The sequence below is a fragment of the Salvelinus namaycush genome, chromosome 33, assembly GCF_016432855.1.
Source record: "Salvelinus namaycush isolate Seneca chromosome 33, SaNama_1.0, whole genome shotgun sequence".
NCBI lineage: Eukaryota > Metazoa > Chordata > Actinopteri > Salmoniformes > Salmonidae > Salvelinus > Salvelinus namaycush.
Genome location: NC_052339.1, coordinates 2,394,797 through 2,418,359, shown reverse-complemented (window position 1 = coordinate 2,418,359; position 23,563 = coordinate 2,394,797). Strand labels below are relative to the sequence as shown.

The 23,563-nt window shown below is 40.7% G+C and overlaps 1 protein-coding gene across 1 annotated transcript in view; it reads left to right on the top strand.

The window, feature by feature from the left end:
* The window catches only part of LOC120027630 (POU domain, class 6, transcription factor 2-like), a 124,059-nt gene extending 103,070 nt beyond the window's left edge, over positions 1-20,989 (top strand). Inside the window, exons 12-13 of the mRNA XM_038972632.1 lie at positions 14,873-15,041; positions 20,467-20,989. Coding sequence (XP_038828560.1) covers positions 14,873-15,041; positions 20,467-20,989 — 692 coding nt within the window. The remainder of the gene's footprint in view (positions 1-14,872; positions 15,042-20,466) is intronic.
* Positions 20,990-23,563: the final 2,574 nt, after the last annotated feature.

The following is a 23,563-nucleotide window of genomic DNA, read 5'->3' as shown; positions in this document are numbered from 1 at the left end:
GCGCTGGGCAGACGGATGGCTCAGACGGTGCTGGGCCGACAGATGGCTCTGCCCTGCTGAGGCGCACAGTAGGCCTGGTGCGTGGTGCCGGAACTGGAGGTACCGGGCTGACGGCACGCACCTCAGGGCGAGTGCGGGGAGAAGGAACAGTGCGTACAGGGCTCTGGAGACGCACAGGAGGCTTGATGCGTGGTGCCGAAACTGGAGGCACTGAGCTTGAGACACGCACCACAGGGAGAGTGCGTGGAGGAGGAACAGGGCTCTGGAGACGCACAGGAGGCTTGATGCGTGGTGCCGAAACTGGAGGCACTGAGCTTGAGACACGCACCACAGGGAGAGTGCGTGGAGGAGGAACAGGGCTCTGGAGACGCACTGGAAGCCTGGTGCGTGGTGTAGGCACTGGTGGTACTGAGCTGGGGCGGGAAGGTGGCGCCGGATATACCGGGCCGTGTAGGCGTACTGGCTCCCTTGAGCACTGAACCTGCCCAACCTTACCTGGTTGTATGCTCCCCGTCGCCTGACCAGTGCGGGGAGGTGGAATAACCCGCACCGGGCTATGTAGGCGAACCGGGGACACCATGCATAAGGCTGGTGCCATGTAAGCCGGCCCAAGGAGACGTACTGGTGGCCAGATATGTAGAGCCGGCTTCATGGCACTTGGCTCAATGCTCAATCTAGCCCTACCAGTGCGGGGAGGTGGAATAACCCGCACCGGGCTATGCACACGTACAGGAGACACCGTGCGCTCTACTGCGTAACACGGTGTCTGCCCGTACTCCCGCTCTCCACGGTTAGCCTGGGAAGTGGGCGCAGGTCTCCTACCTGCCCTAGACCCACTACCTCTTAGCCCCCCCCCAATAAATTTTTGGGTTGTACTTGCGGGCTTTTCAGGCTTCCGTGCTAGACGCGTCCCCTCATAACGCCGGTTCCTCTCTCCGGTTTCCTCCGCTCTCCGAGCTGCCTCCAGCTGTTCCCATGGGCGGCGATTCACTCCAACTTTAGCCCATGGTCCTTTTCCTTCCATGATTTCCTCCCAAGACCAGAAATCCTGCTTCGTGCGCTGTCCGTTAACCCGCTGCTTGATCCGGGTTTGGTGGGTGATTCTGTAACGGGCCTCCTCCTTCTCCTCATCCGAAGAGGAGTAGCAAGGATTGGACCAACGTGCAGCGGGTTGTGAATACATAATGAACTTTATTAACAAGACGAAACTAAACACACGAAGAACACTTGATAATTTTACAAAACAACAAAACGAAGTAGACAGACCTGAACGAGAGAACTTACATAAAACATGAAGAACGCACGAACAGGAACAGACTATTACAAACGAACGCTACAGTCCCGTGTGGTGCGCAGACACAGACACGGACGACAATCACCCACAAACAAACAGTGAGAACAACCTACCTTAATATGACTCTCAATCAGAGGAAACGTCAAACACCTGCCTCTAATTGAGAGCCATACCAGGCAACCCAAAACCAACATAGAAACAGAAAACATAGACTGCCCACCCAAAACTCACGCCCTGACCAATAAACACATACCAAACAACAGAAAACAGGTCAGGAACGTGACAGGTATGACGGCTGTGTGATACCATGGTGTTTATACTTGCGTACTACTGTTTGTACAGATGAACGTGGTAGCTTCAGGCATTTGGAAATTGCTCCCAAGGATGAACCAGACTTGTGGAGGTCTACATTTTTTTTTCTGATGTCTTGGCTGATTTCTTTTGATTTTCTCATGATGTCAAGCAAAGAGGCACTGAGTTTGAAGGTAGGCCTTCAAACTCAATTAGCCTATCAGAAGCTTCGAAAGCCATGACATAATTTTCTGGAATTTTCCAAGCTGTTTAAAGGCACAGTCAACTTAGTTTATGTAAACTTCTGACCCACTGGAATTGTGATACAGTGAATTATAAGTGAAATAATCTGTCTGTAAACAATTGTTGGAAAAATTACTTGTGTCATGCACAGCGTAGATGTCCTAACCAACTTGCCGAAACTATAGTTTGTTAACAAGAAATTTGTGGAGTGGTTGAAAAACGAGTTTTAATGACTTCAAACTAAGTGTATGTAAACTTCCGACTTCAACTGTACATGGTAACTAAAGGTAAAGTACTGTACATAGGAACAACTGAGAGAATATCAACACAAGAGGATCACTTGAACGTATTTATTTGGTAATTATGTGGTAACAAATGATAAATGACCATTTATGTTCATTGGTGTTTCTTAGGTATTACTTTGATAGAGACTGGTGTGACTAAGTTTTTACATACTAATACGCTGTTTCGTACTTGTACTTACCTTTGGAACTAATTTGTTACTTTATAATTACATTTTGTGAGTTTGTATGTTGCTTGGTATTTCTTTTATATTACATTGAAATAGTAGGTAGGTAGTGAGTAGGTATTTACATAGTTATTAACTGGTACTTAGTTGTACCTTCCTTCTTACTTACTTGTACTTACTTATATAATTACATTATGTGACTTTCTATTTACTAATTAAGTAGCCTATGTACTACTTCAGGTCACAGTTGTAAATGAGAACTTGTTCTCAACTAGCCTACCTGGTTAAATAAAAGTGAAATAAAAAATGTAAAAACTTAAATACCTAGTAAATACATAGTAATTAACAGGCTGTAATATGAGGGGTTACATATTTTTCTCCTTCCTCTTTAATTTCATTGATTTAATCCTCTATAAATTAAATCTGTTATTTATTAGACTATCTGCCCGCTTAACCTGCAAGCCAGCTGCAGCAATGTGTTGGAGGAAACACCATTCAACTGCTGACCGAAGTCAGCCTGCAGGGGAAAGACCCGCCACAAGGAGTCGCTAGAGCGCAATGATCCAAGTAAAGCCCCCCTGGCCAAACTAACCCCAAAAACCCTGTATGTAATGAACACGAGCCTCAGTTTGCCAATGCTTAGCCCTCTGGTGGACCCTATATGAATCATAGGAGCCAAGGCTGTCAGCATGCAAACGTTGCCTGAAAAAGGCAGTTTTAGTCAGATATATTTCATTTCATCTCGCTAAACTAATTCCTAAAGCATCTGCGATTGAGTTCTGAATTCAGTATAAAGAAGTTGCCATTGATCAACTTGAGCGAACATGAGCAATGGAGCATTATTTATGTGTCAAATCATCATCATTTGAGTTCTATAGTCTTCCCACCAATATACTGCTGTGGTCAAGCTCATTGTATTGGCAAGGTCCTTGACATAGCTTATATTTTCTCTATTTACCTCTAGAATATGAGGTTTTTATTCTGAATGAGTGGATGGAATTTTCTAGATAGTGTACAGAATATTTTAAAACTTTTAAAACCAAGACTAGAGAAAGACTGACTTTGCTGATAGCTATTTTATTGAGGAAAAGCGTACTTACTATGCCTGTGATATTTGGTTGTCCCACCTAGCCATCTTAAGATGAATGCACTAAATGTAAGTTGCTCTGGATAAATTGCAATGACTAAAATGTCATTTAGCACTTTGTTCAACACTTTTTTTATAAGCCATAAAATGTGTGTTCTCCCAAGGCTACTTCCACTCATGCTACAACCAACACTGCAGCTTCAATGAATGAGTATAGCAAAGTGATTCGATAAGCATTTGTTGTCATTATTAGTGGCTTGTGTCTTTAATATCTAGGAATATTTCACTTTCTTTGATCATAGGAGTAAAAACATGAATTGGTGTGCAGTGATAATGTATTGGGCCTATAGCCTACTGCACAAACCTCATCTGTAACGTCCGTCGTTAAATGAAGACCAAGGTGCAGCGTGGTAGGCGTACATTTTCTTTTAATTTTAAATGTTCCACCAAAAACAATAAATAACTCAACGAACGTAAAGCTCGGAGTGCAACACACAAAGACAAGATCCCACAACAGAAGGTGGGAAAAAGGGCTGCCTAAGTATGATCCCCAATCAGAGACAACGATAGACAACTGCCTCTGATTGGGAACCATACTCGGCCAACAAAGAAATATAAACACCCTAGACCTACCAAATAGAGAATTTAAAGGATCTCTGTAACGACCGTCGTAATCCTCCTCGTCTGAGGAGGAGCAAGGATCGGACCAAAGCGCAGCGTGGTTTGAATACATACTTTAATATATTAAACGAAGACGAACACGAAGAACACTTGACAACTACAAAACAATAAACAGAATGAAACCAACGACGCTACAGTCCTGAACATGTGAACATAGGAAAACAATGAACGCAACGAACAGGAACAATCACCCACAAACAAACAGTGAGAAACAGCCTACCTTAATATGGTTCCCAATCAGAGACAATGACAAACACCTGCCTCTGATTGAGAACCATATTAGGCCAAACAATAAACCCAACATAGAAACACAAAACATAGAATGCCCACCCAGCTCACGTCCTGACCAACTAAACAAAGACTAAACAAAGGAAATAAGGTCAGGAACGTGACAATCTCTAAGGTCAGGGCGTGACATCATCGCCACAGATCTGTTTTTAATAGGTTAATGATGCATAGGCTTATATTTTGTAAGTCTTTAAATATATATATATATGAGTGGTAGATCTCAGCTTGCTTTTTGACTCAGAAATGGATCTTGACTCAGAAAAAATTGGTGACCACTGCCCTAAAGTCTAAGGGCCCGGAGCTGGCTTTCTACTAAGCTAATATATGGAATTGTTTTAAGATGGTCATACCGAGGATCATTTAGCTATCTGATTTTACATTTCAGGACCCTGTAGGTATAAAAAAAAAAAAAGTATTTCATGAACCATTGAATTTGGCCTTACTACTATTAGCCCATAGAAATGCATTGAATAATAGATTTATACAAGGAAAAACAGATAATAATTATAATTGGCCTATTTTGCATGTTATTTTGGCATTAATTCATGTTACAAATCAATTTGCAAACAATGTAAAAAAAAAAAAAAAAAATTCCTAGCTCCAAAATGCAGGCATTTCAGCCTAACTCAGTGCTTTCTGTGGTGGAGGGGCAGCCAGCTAAAGCAGAACATACATCAGTACTTTTCTCTAGTTGCACCGTGATTGGCTCAGTGTTCTGTCACTCATGGGGACACTACGTTGCCGCAGAATCTTCAGGGAGAGCTAGCTAGTTCAAGCCACCTTGGGTGCTTCCATAGATTTACATTAGAAGTGCCAATCCAAGAAGGCTCAAGGTCATTGGCCACAGATAAAATTACGTCAAATCACATATCTACCATAGTTTTGATTGGACTGATGTCAACATCATACTTTCACAATCATAGCTAGAAAGCTAGCTAGCTAGACAAGCAGTCATCATCATGAATCAGGTTGACAATCTACTGGCAAATCTTTTTCAATCCTTGTCATATGAAGATAAATTATAGATAAAAACATGTCAGTGCTCATCGGCCATTGGACATAAACATTACACAACATGTCGGAAATTGCAAATTCAACAATGAGTGACTTGGAAGGAATCAGTGGCTAACTGAGATGCAATCACATGCAAAGCAATCAACAATCACCAAGTCTGGGTTTAAAGATTTCAAACACGTATCTGAAAGGCTCTCTTTTCCAAGCTTAAAATGATAAACATCCACACACAACACAATGGGTCAGAAAAGGTTGAATACATTGGCTATGCTGTCAATCCAGCATGACTTCTGCCAGCTTCAAAACAGCTGGGACCTCAGAACTCAGAAATCTCAGACGTCGGTACGTTCAAGACAACTAGGAACTGGGAAAATACATTTTGAACGATCATCCAACTCGGAATTTCAAGTTGGGAACTCGGATCTCTTTCTAGAGCTCTGACTTTCCGACCTGAAGATCACTGATGTCATGATTCAACCTCGTTTTTTGGGGGAGTTCCCAGTTGTTCCCTCAAGGACATTCAGAGACTTGTTCCGAAGCCACTCCTGCATTGTCTTGGCTGTGTGCTTAAGGTCGTTGTACTGTTGGAAGATGAAACTTCACCCCAGTCTGAGGTCCTGAGCGCTCTGGAGCAGGTTTTCATCAAGGATCTCTCTGTAGTTTGCTCCGTTCATCTTTGCCTCGATCCTGACTAGTTTCCCAGTACATGCCGCATAAATTAATTCCCACAGTATGATGCTGCCATCACCATGCTTCACCGTAGGGATGGTGCCAGGTTTCCTCCAGACGTGACTCTTGGCATTCAGGCCAATGAGTTCAATCCTGGTTTCATCAGACCAGAGAATCTTGTTTCTCATGGTCTGAGAGTCTTTAGGTGCATTTTGGCAAATTCCAAGCGGGCTGTCATACTTTCCGAAGGCACTGTATGTATATTATAGCTAGAAAAGTAATACTAAGTGTATGTTGTGTTGTAAGCTGTTAGTCGAACATGTGTCTCACCCTAAGAATTTGTTCCGTCTCCCCCTCAGAACTTAACTTATACTGTTCTGACTTGGTGGTGCTCATGTAGCCTATAGCCAGTTCTAGAGAAATGTAATTATCGAATATTGTAGAAGCTTTCATTGTCTGCTTATGTGCCTGTTATTAATCCTACATTTCTGACTTGGTGTACAGTGAGAATACTGTAAGAACGGCCCATGTTCTGAATTCTGTCGCTGTCCATTTCAAAAGTGCTGAACAAATAGGTATATCGTCCATCTGAGCTCGCTCATTAATATCTTAATTCTAAATGGCCTCTTATCCAGTCCCTTATGCCATACCTTCTACATCTCAATTGTTATATTGCTTATGTAACCGATGTGAAATGGCTAGCTAGTTAGCGGTGGTGCGCGCTAATAGCGTTTTAATCGGTGACGTCACTCGCTTTGAGACCTTGAAGTAGTGGTTCCCCTTGCTCTGCAAGGGCCGTGGCTTTTGTGGAGTGATGGGTAACGATGCTTCGTGGGTGACTGTTGTTGATGTGTGCAGAGGGTCCCTGGTTTGCGCCCGGATCGGGGCGAGGGGACGGACGTAAAGTTAAACTGTTGCACTTATATAGGTCTATCTCATTAGTATCTTATTCATAATTTTAGTCTCTCCCTCTCTGTGGTGCCTTAAAGAAGTGTAAAGTTAACGCCCCAACATCTTGCTGAATTTATCTGAACTAACACCAATCTGAATTTCTGTCGGTGTCCATTTTGAAAGTGCTGAGCGAAGGCCTACCTCGTCGCAGCTCATTTGGTTGCAATTGCTTTTACTTAGGGCTTAGTGTTAATGATATATGAATAAACATTATGAATCTACTGAACATAAATGTAATAATGTTTGTTTATGGTTCCGAAGTCAAACTCATGTTGGCATTCGTTATTATTGAATGAGAATGCATTTTTTTTATCTAGTTACGCAACTCCACAAGTCAGTAGAAACCATATTTATTTAAGCAAGTCAGCCGTATGAGCTATGGTTTCTAAAAAGGCAGTAAATGGCTGAATGAACTGTTTCTCTACCAGATGAGGCTCCTCTGATAGCCAGGTGTAGCAGTGGTAAGGATTCACTCCATGGTGCTGAAAAGAAAGCTGCTGTTGGGACAGCTTTATGTAGACCCTAACAATTTGTGGGCACCGTTTGTCACTGTTGTAGTGTAATTAATGTATTGTTTAGTGTTCTGTTGTGTAGTGGCTTTGCTGGCATGCATCAAGGGATTATTATTTTTGCCCCACCAACATTTACATGCTAAAATCACCACTGGCGATGAGGCATTACCAGCTGTGAACTCTATAGCACGCTTGACAACCACAGTGAATATGACTGTATATCAAATGTTGCAATGGTTTAATATAATTTTCGCCTGACAGGATCACTTTACCTACTTTTAATTCTTGCCTAATAAGTTGGCATGTGTAACCTTTTTTTCCAATTCTAATAGTTGTTAAAAGCGGTGTCTTAACATACACAATACTCTGTTTCAGAGAAGCATGTCCCATATAAGAGATTAAGGGTAAAGGACAGATCTAACCCATGGTTCACGCATGAATTGTCTGAAAGATTTTATGAAAGAAAACTTAGCTTGGGCTATGGTTCGATTGACTGATTCTACCTCTGACTGCCAGTCCTTCAGACATTTGAGAAATGTATTACTCTGGTTAGAAAAGCACAGTCAACATACTTATTGCATTGTGTATCAGAGAGTGTTAGAAATCCAGCTAAATTCTTGAAAGTGTCAAATCTTTGAGAAAAACTCTGCCCCTCATTGCCCCAGCAGGTTATGACAGCCTCTGGTCCCATAACAGACAAAAAAATACATTTTGTGATGCTTTTAATAACCATTTTGCCTCAGCTGGCCATCTATTTGAAATAATGGTTTCTGAAAAGACCTCAACTTCCACTAGAGGGAGTCCTTTATTCACCTCTAAACAGATAGCAGAGAATGATGCACTTCCCGACACTCACTCTTTTTTTTCTTAATTTGAACCATTTTAAGTCAATGAATTATTAAGTGCCTTGCAAAACATGTATGTAACCAAATCCACAGGAGCTGATTCACTTGATCTATTTCTACTGTAGCTTTCTGTCCCCCTAATTATAGAACCTTTGACCCAAATGTGTTATTTAACAGTTGCCTTTTGTGCTATCCCTAAGATCAGGAAGGCGGCGCATGTCCTCCCCCTTTACAAAGGTGGAGATCCGTCTGACCTAGATAACTACTGCCCAATTTCTAAACTGTCTTGCAAAAAATTAGAATCACTGGCAAACTCTCAGCTAAGAACATTTTAAACTTCAAATGATACTCTTAATGTGCACCAGTCTGGTTTTAGACCTGAACACAGCACTGTTTCAGCAGCTACGCTTTTCTTAAATTATAAATTAAATTGCTTAGATCATAGGAATCACTGTGCTGCCATATTCATAGACCTATCCTAGGCCTTTGATTCTGTCAACCATCCCCTACTCATTCAAAGGTTGTCTGAAATGGGGCTCGACCAGGCGTCTTACAAGTGGTTTGGGAACTGTCAGACAGAACACGGTGTGCTTTCTGATGGTGTCAAGTTACCTCGATATTACTAAAGGTGTCCCGCAAGGATTGATTTTGGGACCTGTCCTTTTTTACTACTTATATAAATAATATATATACACTACCGTTCAAAAGTTTGGGGTCACTTAGAAATGTCCTTGTTTTTGAAAGAAAAGCAAAAATGTTTGGTCCATTGAAATAACATAAAATTGATCAGAAATACAGTGTAGACATTGTTAATGTTGTAAATGACTATTGTAGCTGGAAACGGCCGCTTTTTTATGGAATATCTACATAGGCGTACAGAGGACAATTATCAGCAACCATCACTCCTGTGTTCCAATGGCACGTTGTGTTAGCTAATCCAAGTTTATCATTTTAAAAGGCTAATTGATCATTAGAAAACACTTTTGCAATTATATTAGCATAGCTGAAAACTGTCATTCTGATTAAAGAAGCAATAAAACTGGCCTTCAGGAAAGTTGAGTATCTGGAACATCAGCATTTGTGCGTTCGATTACAGGCTCAAAATGGCCAGACACAAAGAACTTTCTTCTGAAACTTGTCAGTCTATTCTTGTTCTGAGAAATGAAGGCTGTTCCATGCGGGAAATTGTCAAGAAACTGAAGATCTCGTACAATGCTGTGTACTACTCCCTTCACAGGACAGCGCAAACTGTCTCTAACCAGAATAGAAAGGGGAGTGGGAGGCCCCGGTGCACAACTGAGCAAGTGGACAAGAAAATTGTCTAGTTTGAGAAACAGATGCCTCACAAGTCCTCAACTGGCAGCTTCATTAAATAGTATCCGCAAAACACCAGTCTCAACGTCAACAGTGAAGAGGCGACTCCAGGATGCTGGCCTTCTAGGCAGTTGCTCTGTCCAGTTATTTTGCCCATCTTAATCTTTTCTTTTTATTGGCCAGTCTGAGATGGCTTTTTCTTTGCAACTCTGCCTAGGAGGCCAGCATCCCGGAGTCGCCTCTTCACTGTTGACGTTGAGACGCTGTATTTGGCACATGTGACAAAATATGATTTAAAGGTTGGCTGGTCCTCATTACTCCCTTTATGTTTACAAACCTCTACTACACAAGCTTCCGACCTACCTCACTTCACTGTTAAAATTTGAATATATTAAAACCAAACCCATTCACAGAGATGGTTACCTCTCGAGGTTCCACTAGTACACACCGATCTAGGTAAATCCCCCTTCAGTTTTAGTGATCCCTATTTTTGGTATAGCCTACAAAACTCCCTACATCATGACTCTCTGGTGCCTCTAGAGCAGTTTAGGACTTTAGTGTTGAATGAATTTAATGAGAATTGCAACTGTTTGGATTGAAGGTAAATAATTGTATTTGTGGTGTTTGAAGCTATATTGTTGATTATGTCATTTGTATTTATTTAATCTGTATTGATAATTTTGAATTTGTATTGTTGTCCTCAGGGCACCATTGTAAATGAGACCCTGGTCTCATTGGGTTACCCCAAAATAAAAGTTGAATAAAATTAGCATTGTCCTAAACCGTACTCCTAGCTAGTAGTTTTTTAGTCTTGAAACAGGTTTTAACAGGATTCCTAGGACCTTTTCTGAGATGCTTTGTCGATACGGGCCCTGGTCTGACAAACACCGCTCTAGCTCTGCCACCTTCTATCGCAGATGCAGCCCATGCAAAAAAAGTGATATCTCTAGTTTTAAACAGGCAGATTTTGATGGGGATATTGTATTAGGCTAATTAGATTTCCGCACATGCACAGGCATTGAGTCTAGGGGTTGTTTTACGACAGAAAGGGTCTGCGTCCCAAATGGCACCCTATTCCCTATATAATGCACTACTTTTGACCAGATGAACCCCCCACTAAAAGTAAACAAATATACTATGGGCCCTGGTCAAAAGTATTGCACTACGTAGGTCTCCAAATGTTCACACGTCTGGAGCTCGGCCGCTGTAGAAGCACGGAAGCCCCTCTCTTATGAGGCCTCGCGGCAAGATGACGGCCCAATAGATTGTTTTTTAAATACGCTTGGAGGATTCCTTTAATAATTAATTGATAATGACCAAGATTAATAATTCACCGGCACAAACTTTGCTTTAGTAAGCAGTATGCCAGGGCACAATGTGTACAATGTGAAATCACTTTTTATTAGCTATGAAATTCTTCAAATGCTCTGGGGGAAAAAAGTTTCCTAAAGTCACTTACACTGAGTGTGCAAAACATTAATAACACCGGCTCTTTCCATGACATAGACTGACCAGGTGAATCCAGGTGTAAGCTATGATCCCTTATTGATGTTACCCTGGATGTTAAATCCACTTCAATCAGTGTAGATGAAGAAGGGTTTTTAAGCTTTGAGACAATTGAGACATGGATTGTGTATGTGTGCCATTCAGAGGGTGAATGGGCAAGACAAAATATGTAAGTGCCTTTGAATGGGGTATGGTAGTAGGTGCCAGCGTGAGGGCTGTTAAGGAGACCGTATTTCACCCACACTGACAGTCAGGAGTCATGACCGCAGTCAAACACCATGTGACCATTGAGTCACTGTAACTAGGCTTCTTCAAAAGTGTGCTTTGATGCCTCTGATGGTCATTAGTAGCCTACCAAACCTGCTAATGGACTGGTACTTAGCACTCTAAAATCAAATCGAACATTTCATGAGACTGAAGACTGGCAGGATCTCTTTTAATACCTCACAAATTGTCAAAATGACAGGCTACTTTGACACTGAAAAACTGAGAATGTGAGATCAATCAAACCTTGTCTTAGCCTAGGCCTAGGCTTGTGTGTGTAGACACATATTGTAGGCTACCATATGAGGAGGAAATTATAGTCCTAAAAATGCTTTCCAGTTTCACTGACTCAACCAATGATGCGCAGGTAACTGTTAGGTAATGGCCGACATGTTCGTGCCAAAATGCTATCTCGCTCTTGTATATTTGGAAGTTGATCAAATATTTTCGTAGCCTACAGCATACGGATTAGTTGCTTTTCTTTTCAGCAGGAGCCATTTGCTTAGCAATGTGTGTTTTGTCTGCATGCTGTTCACCGACAGATTTGCGGCACATTCCTGACTGTAGGCTATGCCTTCATATTGGGCTACACAATCCACAGCTAAACTATTTTTAATGATGCTATTGAGCCTCTACAGGCTAAATTATAGGCCTACTCATGGTGTAGTAGGCTATTCTGAATTGTCATTTCTTTCTGAACAGACAGCAGTAATTCTATAACTTTGGCAAATGTATTTAAATTCATAAGCCCAGACATTGCGCATTCGCGTGTGGAAACAGAGTTTTGACTGGCGACTATATAATAAAAGCAGATCCCAGCTTCCTCGTGCTGCTATATTTATTGCTCACAAATGGTGTAGCCTTCCTGGCATATAAAAAAGTAACTGCAGGTAACCTCCATTCGCTATTCCAGTGCAGGCTATGGATTACTTTTTACAATTCTACACATATATTAGTAGGCTATAAGTAAAGACCAGATTAAATTGAGAATACTGCATGAGCATTTTATCAAGTGCTTGTCAAATTATGAATAGTGCTTCCATTTCATGCAGAGCCACGGGCAGTAGGAGTTCTGAAAAATCGGAATAAAATGTAAATATACATTCTTTTTTTAAAGAGGAAAAAAATCACAAAAGTAGGGCACATGGACTTTACTAGTATTAGCGGACCTACATAGCCGTCTGTAGTGCGGGCAACATTTTGTTTCAGCATCTCCGCTTTGGCAAAACATTTTGTATAATTAAGAAGAGTATGCTGCTATCACGACTCAGGATAAGACCCAGATGCAGACTCAAGAGGCGGATAGTTCGAATCTCAGGTATTTGTTGTTACACGGGGGGCAGGCAAAGGGCAGGTCGAGGGCAGGCAGGGGTTTGTAAACCAGGTCAGAGTCAGGCAGGTACAGGATGGCAGGCAGAATCAGGGTCAGGACAGGCAGAAAGGTCAGAACCGAGAAGACTAGAAAACAAAACTTGAAAACAGGTTAAAACGGGAAACACGCTGGTATGACCTGAACAAGACAAGACGAACTAGCAACAAACAAACAGAAAACGCAGGTATAAATACACAGGGGATAATGGGGGGGGGGGGGGGAATGTGAGACACCTGGTGGTCGCCCTGAATGACGAGTCGCCACTGTCAGGGTGTGACAGTTGCAGGATTCAATCATTGGAATTATAAGAGTTGTTTCCCTGTCCCTTTCTCTGTGATTGTCATTCTAATGGAATCCAGAAAGAACAAAACCCTGTCCTCAAACAATTACATCAAAAGGTGCAAAGTTATGGGCAAAGACACAAAACATCCACATCAAATGAAATATTTTTCTCGATCAAATACCATGGAAAACAACCACTTTTTGTGCAGTTACTGTATTGTACATTAGCTGGTCATCTAGGTTTGTACCTGTAGACGTTCAATCACCATGAAGAAAAACAATGCACAATACAGTAATCGTGTTTCCCGTTTTTTACCTGTTTTCAAGTAGTTTGTGATGAGGTGATGTGATGATGTGGCTCAGTTGGTAGAGCACGGTGCTTATAGGGTTGTGAATTCGATTCCCACCAGGGACCAGTATGAAAATGTATACACTCACTACTGTAAGTTGCTCTGGATAAGAGTGTCTACTGAAAATGATTTAATAGACCATTTCAGTTTTCAAAACATATATCAAGCAAGTATATTTATATTCCACAAGTATTATCAGATGAACTGCTTTGTACAGATAATTATCAGACTCATGTTACAAAAGCTGGTAAATACTCAACATTTCATGACCGCCACTGCCATAGCCAGGCGCATCGGTTTGTGTCAAGAACTTCCACGTTCCTACGTTTTCACACTCGGAACAGTTTCCCATGTGCATCGAGAATGGTCCACCATCCAAAGGACAGTCAGCCAACTTGACACAACTGTGGGAAGCATTGGAGTCAACATGGGCCAGCATCCTTGTGGAACACTTGTAGAGTCCCTGCCCCGACAAACTGAGGCTGTTCTGAGGGCAAAAGGGGGTGCAACTCAATATTATTAGGAAGGGGTTATTAATGTTTTGTACCCTCAGTGTATAAGGGGTCTGCAAAGCAGCAATTTACAACAACATTCCTATAAAGTGAATTCTACACAGAGGAGTTTTTTCGTCATCTGTCAACACTTGAGTTGTGCAGTGCACAACAGCACAGTCTTTCTGTGGAGACCTCAATTGACTAACCCAAAGGAGGTACACATGAATAGGAATGGTTCTCTAATAAACATTCCACAGACCTTATCTTTCATTATAAAAGCAGGGAGAGTGGGTTATAAAGCTGTTTGCATGAAACAGAATGAATGCCGAGAATGGCAATTGGACACCGTAGACTAACTTAATAAATGGCTTTATGCCACAGAGTATGTTGTATGAGCTTTTATATGGAAGATTAAAGGAGGAACATTTTCAATTTGGTGTTAAATGCAAAGCCAGCCTTTCACTCTCACTACCATTGACACCGCACATACTGTACAGAGACTGCTATTATCAACTAGAGAGAGGCAGAGAAGCACCAAAATGAGAATCGCTGCTAATTGAAGGTACATTTCATAATCTATTTTCTAAAGCTACTCTTTGCTCGTCAACAGAGAGCAGCACGGTCACATTTTTTTTGAATGTATATATATGAGCTACATTCCTTATATCCAGTGTGTTTAACAGTGCTATTCAGGTAACTGAAACCCGCCTCACTTTGCACTCCCTGACAAAGAGTTTTTGAGATGTTGTTCTATTGAACAGGCCGTCACAATAAAGGCATTTTAACTCTATGAAGAGAAGCCCTGATGAAGACAGCTGGCTGTCGAAACGTTGGTGAATAAATAATTGCATCGGAGCTACTAGTGTGCAGCTTTTCCTTTAAACTATATGAAGAGTGCCTTGGTCCTCCTCGTTTTTTGACCCACTCCTTCTGTGTTGTATTGTAGACCCCCAGATGGCACCCAGCGAGGTGGATGGGGTCAACCTGGAGGAGATTCGGGAGTTTGCCAAAGCATTCAAGATCCGTCGCTTGTCCCTTGGCCTGACCCAGACTCAGGTGGGACAGGCGCTCAGCGCGGCCGAGGGCCCGGCCTATAGTCAGTCTGCCATCTGCAGGTAAGGAAGACTTGGGGTGCCATGTGATTAACATCAAAGCATGCTATATTTTACCACAGATCTGTTGATTATGGTGTCTTCTGGAATATTCCTATCCTTCCCATCAAGTGATAAATGTTTTTTTCTTTACTGCAGTACAGAATTTAAGTTTACTAACTCATTGTGGTATTAAAATGACAAATAAATACAATATATTACCAGTGTTATGGAAATATATATGTCATTCATGTACAACATCTTATACCATTTCATATCTGAATGATGGACAATAATTTCTCTGTAGTTCAACTGACCCTCTTGCTCCACTCCTGTCAGTATGCAGTAGTAGCCACAGTAGACGAAGGCACTCAGCGCTGCTGTATTTGAGAGTGCACATAATCTTCTGGTGTCCATGATGACTCACATCCACATTTCATCTCATATTTAAGCAGACATCATCAAGATATTAAAATGAATACATAATTGAAGACCATCCAGTCAAATTAAGCTCTCGCGTCAATTCTTTGTCCTCTTCACTCTCTCTCCTCTCACACAAGAGCGCGCTGTTACTTATGCAAAATACATTACCTCGAGTATTACCACGAAGCACTTAAAGCATTTAATAATTACTAAGGTCTTTTGCTGTTCCCTCTACATTGGGCTTCAGAGAACCTGTCAAGAACTGGTCTGTTAAGAAGATTGTCATGTTGTACAGTCCTGTAAGGACATGTGTTTAGAAATAAACAGCTGCATTATCTATTCATTAGATAATCAGACATATAGTGTTACGAGTTAATCTCTTCCTTTTTATGTCTTTCCTTCCACCTGGTTAACTTTAGTACCAATGAAATAGACCCCTTAGAAATGTACCTACAGTGTCTCCAATCGGACAAAGTCACATTGGGTTAATATAATGTTACCCACCCGAAGAGTTTCACATGATCAAAAAGTATAATCATTTATTAAAAACCAAACATGTAATGTAGGCTTTTTAGCAGACACTTTTACCCAAAGCAACTTAAAGTCATGTGTGAATACATTTTATGTATGGGTAGTCCCGGGAATTGAACCCACTATCCTGGCATGGCAAACACCATGCTTTACCAACTGAGCAACAGAGGACTACATGTGAAGTCCATAGTTTTAATAATATCATAATCATGTTGTTTTCTTAAATTCTGGCATTTGGCCGTGACCTTACTGTGGCTAATTTCATGTTACCTTTTCTTTGTACTCTACCTATAGTTATTTGCTTTACCATAGTTGCATGCTTCACTGTCAACAGTTATCAGCACTGTACCCCGTCTTATTCCTGTATTCATTTGTAATGTGTTTCTGAAATACATGTGCTTTGCTGATGACCTGCCCTGCTTCTGTGACATACTGGTGCAATGGGCTTTTAAAAGTTTCATCACATCAACATCAAACGGCCGATATAATCTGAAACTGGGGGGAGCAGGGCTCTTATGATGGACAGCCCTTTCAAACTAATGTTTAAAGTCTTAAAAAATCACACATGAAATATTTACAAGCATCCATAATTCAGATATTTATAACATACATTAAAAGCCATTAGCTTAAAATAAATAAACAGGTAATATGTCCTTGAGGGTTCATTTATGTCGGTAAGATAGTATTTTTGGGGTTTGTATGACATTGGACATGACAAGCATCTTCTATGTTTGAAGTAGAGAGGCAGTCTTCACATGCTTTAGTTTAGTTAACATCAACAGAGACATGGAAGTTGGGGGAGAAGAGGGGACCGCATGCTAGCTCAGGGGCATGTTGTTGTCCGATATCACTGGAACAGACAGTGACAGATGGTTCTATCTTGTCTGATTCCATTGCTCCCTTTGTTAAAAAGCCTTATTTGCTTATCACAGGGGGAACAAACATCCCATAAGTACATCATCAGAGCAATGGGTTTGGAGCTTGCTTATGATAGAGTGCTTGGTACATGCAATCTGTCATATTGCTACATGTCATATTTAAGGGTGAAACACAACATTATTATTCTATTGTATCAATTATTTATAGATAGTGTTGCAAATTATGATTGATGGCATCGATTCTTTCACAAATGGAGGACACATTTTATTGCAGAAACATATGCATGAAGTTTGAATCAACCTCAATAAAGTTACATGTCCAAAGATTCACAGTGCTCTTGATGTGAAAGCTGCTCAGAATGCATAGGTGCACAATGTTGTCTTAACTACTCATTGCTGGTGTAATTCTTGAAGGGGAATCATGTTTAAGCTGCATGCATTTACAACATTCCTTCACGCTAGAACACAGCCCTTCCACATCAACGATTCATATCTCATGACAAGAAACTGTGGTCTCCAATTTGTGCATCAATGTAGCAGATACGTGCCCTCACGTCCTCCATATGTCTATTTCATCACATCCACTTCTTTCTCTACCTGCTCCTGGGTTAATATCTGAAAGATGGGATACTGATCTGTCCCTTGTATTCTGTAAGTAATAGAGCCTCCACTCAGTCAAAGACCCACTCTTAGCCATGGCCTCACAATATTCTTAAAGGGTTAAATATAAACAGGACAATAATCATATGCAAACCTTCATTTTTGGGCTACACTTAGCAGATGTTTGTGCATGGCCTGAAAAAAAGGTACTTTTAAGACCGTTAAGAGAGATAGACAAAGGGGGTAAAAGAGGTAGAGATATGTTTTTATTTTCCCCTGGTGGTTCTGAACCAGTGGGAGCCAGCCGAGCAGCTCCCAACTCATTTTGGTGCATTTGGTTCCTGTTGATCCATGAAATGTCCTGTCTCTACCGACTCCTCATATTTACTCAAGTATTCCCTGCAGTATATAACCGTCCTCTTTCCGCTGTTTAAAAGGTGGTTATAAATAATAATGGCCGTCGACAAGCAGAGATGCACCAACAAGCAGAGAGGGGAAACAGGAAAAAACAGGCAGGGTTCTTCAGTAAGCTAGGGCAGCATCACTTCCCTACTGTTCTGTATAACAAGCCGACTTGCCACTAAGAAATGTCTTTCATTTTGTTTGTGTGAGAGGGGTCCTTTCCCCCAGCTCTAAGGCGTCTCCTCACCTGCCTGCCAGGAAGATTCTATCAAAGACATCCATGTTCGGTCAAGGTCTTAGAAGAGGCCTGGACAGGAACGGCTGTTGTTTTAAAGGGGGATCACCTTTTTCTCTCAGCTGCTCGCTCCCGAACACCTGGACAGATGTCTGGACTCTCATTAGAGGGCAGGCAGCTCAAACCACACTCTGACACTGACCCCATTATTATACAGCATGAGAGAAACCCAGCAACTTTAGCCCAGGTCCATCTTCTTTCATCATGTGAAAGCCAAAAGCCATCTCTGTGCTTGTCTCACAGAACTCTGCAAGTGACAGGGTCAGAATACACAGAGCTACAGTACAGATACTCCTGAAAATGTTCTAATAGGACAGTAGTATCAACTATTTGTTGAGATTAAACTGATTCAGCAAGCCATAATTCAGCTACTGTTCGTGACTCAGGACCTCTATCAAAACGTTGTAACTATAGTCTTGAGCTATTGAAGGTACTTTTCAAAAGCACTAAAGTGCATTAAATTCAAATAATGACTTATGCTTCATGCATCCATAAACTCTGAAGTATATTCAAGTCTGAAGGGTGGAAATGTATTCATATTAAATATACAAGAGAACTTGAGGCAGAAGAAAAGTTAGAAAAATGTATTAAAATGTGAATGTGGATTAATAATTCATACTGCTTTTGTAAAGAAATTACAGTTATGTATTTACACTTGCTCAAATCGCTTTTTTTGGAATAATGACTATTTTCAAAAACAGAATCCACAAGACACTGTGGCCTTTTGCAAAACAGTAAATGTGGTTTTTTTTCTAAATGTAGTTGCCTTCTGAAAACATAAATACATTCCTTAAAAATCTACTACACTGTCAACATTGCAAATAGATCCATCAAAAGAGCACGACTAACTGCAAAAAGATGAACACAGCCACACTCATCTCTCGAGTCCAAGCAGACAAAACAGAAAGTTAGTCTGTCTTTTAAAAATCCCACTAGATCAATACATTTTCTTTACAGTCACTAAATCATGAAGGTCAAAATTACAGAATAATTTTTTTGTCACCAGACGATTTCATACATATCAAATCAAATATTATTCCTGATAAAAAAATAGAAGTAAATAATAAGCCCGTTGTGCAGGATTCATTCATGGATATCATCACCATCCAACTCCATGTATTCAATACATACAGTAGGCTGGTTTGCTCACATTTTGTAGACTTTCCAATTGGTTACAGAAACACAATCCACAATAGAAATTGGAAAGGTGAATACAATGGAGAAACACAACTGATACAGTCTGAATATATACTGTAGGCCTGAATCTACACCAAAGCAAAGCTCTATAATCGAAGGTCACAATATTGGAGATGATGACTTAGGAGTAACCCATAGTGACTTAAGTAACCCAACTTCATTCTCTGCATCTCTGCATGTCCGCAATATTGTAAAACATCATAAAAAGTGGAAAGTCCCCATTGCATAGATCATTCTCTATATTGTACATGGTGTGACACTGATGGGGGGATTTTAACATGTTGTGCAATAGTATTTATTTATGCCAGGTAGTGAACACAATTGCACACATTTCTCTTCGGATGAAAACAATGAGTTAATATTCTGTGAACAAAACACTTAACAGCGAGTTTTTGTATTCATTGTGGACGTTTGTATTTAAAGTTTTGCAAAAAGTGGTCTAAGATATACAAGTCAGCTACAAAAGCAATAAAAGATCAGTTCTGTAACTGTATATGAGCGCTTGATCATTGCTGTCGTGCTATAGATAAGTTTCAACACTGATATAAAAATTGAGTGTACGTAACTGAGAAGAACTAGGCGCATGCACTACTGCCTGTTTGACCATATGAATTAAAAACATATACTTTTTTTATCACTTCAAGGGAAGGTATGGGAATAATGTTCAATTCGTTGTTTGGTTAACCCCTTTTTACCTTTTGTTGATTGGTGATATAATATGTGGATTATATTTCACATCAATGTGTTGTGTAATCTACATTGCTAAAGCTCAGTGTTTGATCATGATAGTCAGATGCTCTGTCTGTTTTTTTGGGGGTCTATCTGAAGTCTTTTTTTAGCCAATGGCAGGGTATCCTCACTCCAACACTGCCTATCTGGGACAGCGAATCACAACCAAATACAAGACAACTGAAAAACAAAATAGCACCACATGTAACACTCACTTCCAATTGCTACAACTTTGGCTGCAAACTGTCATGAATGTATCCAAGGCTGGTGGGTGTCTCTGTCCCAGTGGCAGTTGTCTGGGAGAGGAGGCCCTTCCAGTTCACTGAGGCAGGCAGGTTATCCCTTGGCCCAGCAGGGCACCTAAGTAAGATTCTTCTCTCTCAATTCTCCCCAGACACACCATCCTGAGAAGCCACTTTTTCCTACCACAGGAAGCCCAAGAGAACACTATAGGTAGCAGTCTGACAGGCAAACTGAACCCTGGCCTTTTATATCCTGCCAGGTTTGAGAAGTTGGACATCACCCCAAAAAGCGCCCAGAAGATTAAGCCCGTTCTGGAGCGCTGGATGGCCGAGGCCGAGGCCCGCCACCGGTCCGGCATGCAGAACCTGACCGAGTTTATTGGCAGCGAGCCCTCCAAAAAACGCAAGCGGAGGACCTCTTTCACCCCGCAAGCGCTGGAGATCCTAAACAGCCACTTCGAGAAGAACACGCACCCCTCTGGACAGGAAATGACAGAGATAGCCGAGAAACTGAACTATGACCGCGAGGTGGTCCGCGTCTGGTTCTGCAACAAGAGGCAAGCGTTGAAGAACACAATAAAGCGGTTGAAACAGCCCGGTGACCTGGACCTGGACCTCGGCCCGACCGCGCCCATGGACCCTCTCTCTGATTCTCTGGATGAGATCCCAAAATGAACGGCCAAAACTAGAGATAAAGAGAAAAGTCCTAACAACATGGTGGATCATGACCCAAAGTGGGAAGAAGAATGAAAGAACATTCCACCCCTTTTATAGAGTCAACTGAAAGGACAGTTATGAAAGTTTGCAAACAAGAATACGTGTTATCAGTGTGATTACCACAGTTATTGACCTTGCTGAAATCCCCAAATAAAAATAAATATGTTAATATTTGATAGAAAAAAATTACAAACCTAGAGTGTGCTGTTTCAAAGAGTTCTAGTTCTGGCCTCATAGACCAGAATATTGTCCAAATTTGGGTTCCCATTAGGGAGATTTTAGTAAAGCAATCATGCCAAAATCAAAGACAAAAACACTAACTACTTACCAAAGTCTGTTGCATCGGAATACTAAGAATAATTTTTTAAGTGTTCTAAATTTTTACATTTGTACTGGCAAGAACATCTAAGATATGTGTGTGAGTTTGGCTGTACATTTTATCTTTGTCTCACTTAATTTCTTTATCTCCTGTGTTTATATGTAAATATCTACTAAATTGAAACCACAATGTCAAATTTGTCATGTAAATGCATTTTTTTGCTGTTCAACAATGGCATATTGTTTGTCTCAGATTCTTTCTCATCTGCAACTATTTTCAGTCACAGTGTAAAACTTTGTACAACTTTTACAAGTATTTATCGATGATTTTATGAGATTGTCTATGTTTTGGAGGAAGGGTAATAAACTGAAGGCTGTGTAAACAATGAGGGGGTACTAGGTACCTAACCATATAGGTTCTGTCTCTGTGCACCACCTCTATTGTGGATATGTCTGAAGCTACTGTATCTCATTCTGTTGCCAAAGCCTGATAGCCAAAGAACACATTACTTCAGCTCAAGAACATGGGGGTATTTTACCTTGGCCAATAACATGTTTTAGTTATTGTTATGTGCCTAAGTTCCCTTTCTCTGGTTCTTTTTACTGTACAGTTTCTTTCATACACTGAGCTCAACTAAGTTACACAAAGGCCAACAGAATGCCAAATAACATTTTGATTCCAAAAGAGAACTCTTTGTTAGTTGACAACCCTTTGATATTGCAATATAGAACATGTGTTTTACTGTGAGGACTTTTCTGCCCATCCCTTTCTGAAGAGTGTGTCTAGTTTTTTCTATTTGAACAATTGCTCCTGCATGTTTGAGATGAACCACTTAGAACAAAGTTGGACTTACAGAAATCTGGAAACAAGACAACAAAACACAAAAGACAGCCCAAATTCCAAATCCCTAAATACATGTATATTCTTCTGAGTACATTGTCACTGAGAACAAATTACACGTTAGTGGTTTTAGCAATTATTTTACATGATTTGACCTTTAGAGCAAAATATGCATTACTTCCCTTTAGCATTCAGTAACTCATTATAATCTTATCAATCTGAACGTTTTCTAATCCCTGAATCTTTGTCTTCAGGGGTCAAATATGTTTTGTGAAATGTCCTGCTGCGGTTTTGTGTTTCTTTTCTTCTAGTGATTCTATAGTGAAGCCTTGACAGACGGTATAGCCTCATTCAAAAAGTATTTTGGAAAAAGTTGTGTGAAATGCAAGACAACCAAGTAGCCCTTTCACGAGACATAATCCATATTCATTTCAACCAACAAATCATAGGGTGTTATTGCTGTGTGGCTGTTGAATATCAACAGGGTGTCGTCACAACATGTAACTCACCTCCTATAGGTGTACTTCAATATTACCAGGACCCACATGGAGGATTTAAGGAATCCATATTGTTACACCACTGATGTGTTAATAACCTATAGGCCTACCGCACTGTGTTGAACTATAAAGAGTATTGCAAATTGATACATACAGGTAAAACCACTTTTCAGAACTCTTAAGATTACACATTGATATGAAATATTCTAATTTGATTAAAGTAAAACACTTAGTCCCACTTTGCCCTGTTGCTTGGCAAGCAGCGTAAAGTGCACTTGATAACACTTACAAACACATAAGGAAATAGACATTAGTTGAGGATCGTATACAGAAGGCTGAGGTTTGAGAGGCACTACATAGGAGCCACCTTACATGTTCATTTACCCTTTATTATATACTGTAGGCCTACCTTGAGCAAAGATTGAATACTTTTTTGCAGGAAGTAGTTTTTAACAGTGTAATATTGTAAGTCAGTATTACTAAATGGTGTTCAATCATAATATACCGTAAGTCATATGTGATTTGAATCAATTTAAAGACTTTTGTGTGTTCCCTCTCTGTCTCTCACCCCACCTCATCCCAACATGTAAGAGAAGTGATTATGCGGCTTCTGTATAGTATGGGCATGTAGTACTGAGGCTAAACGATGAAGCTGTAACCAAAAACAAAAAGACAAAGGACGGAGTTAAACCTTCACGCAACCTTTTGATGCTGGACCAAAGCTCTATAGTTATATGCACATTGTACAGAGATATGGGTTAATGTCGCCGACAATCTTGAAATGACAAAGAGAATCGATGAGTAGATAAGTAGTAGTTCTTTGAAATTTGACGTCACCACCGTACATTGTGAGCAATGCCATGCAAAAACCATAAT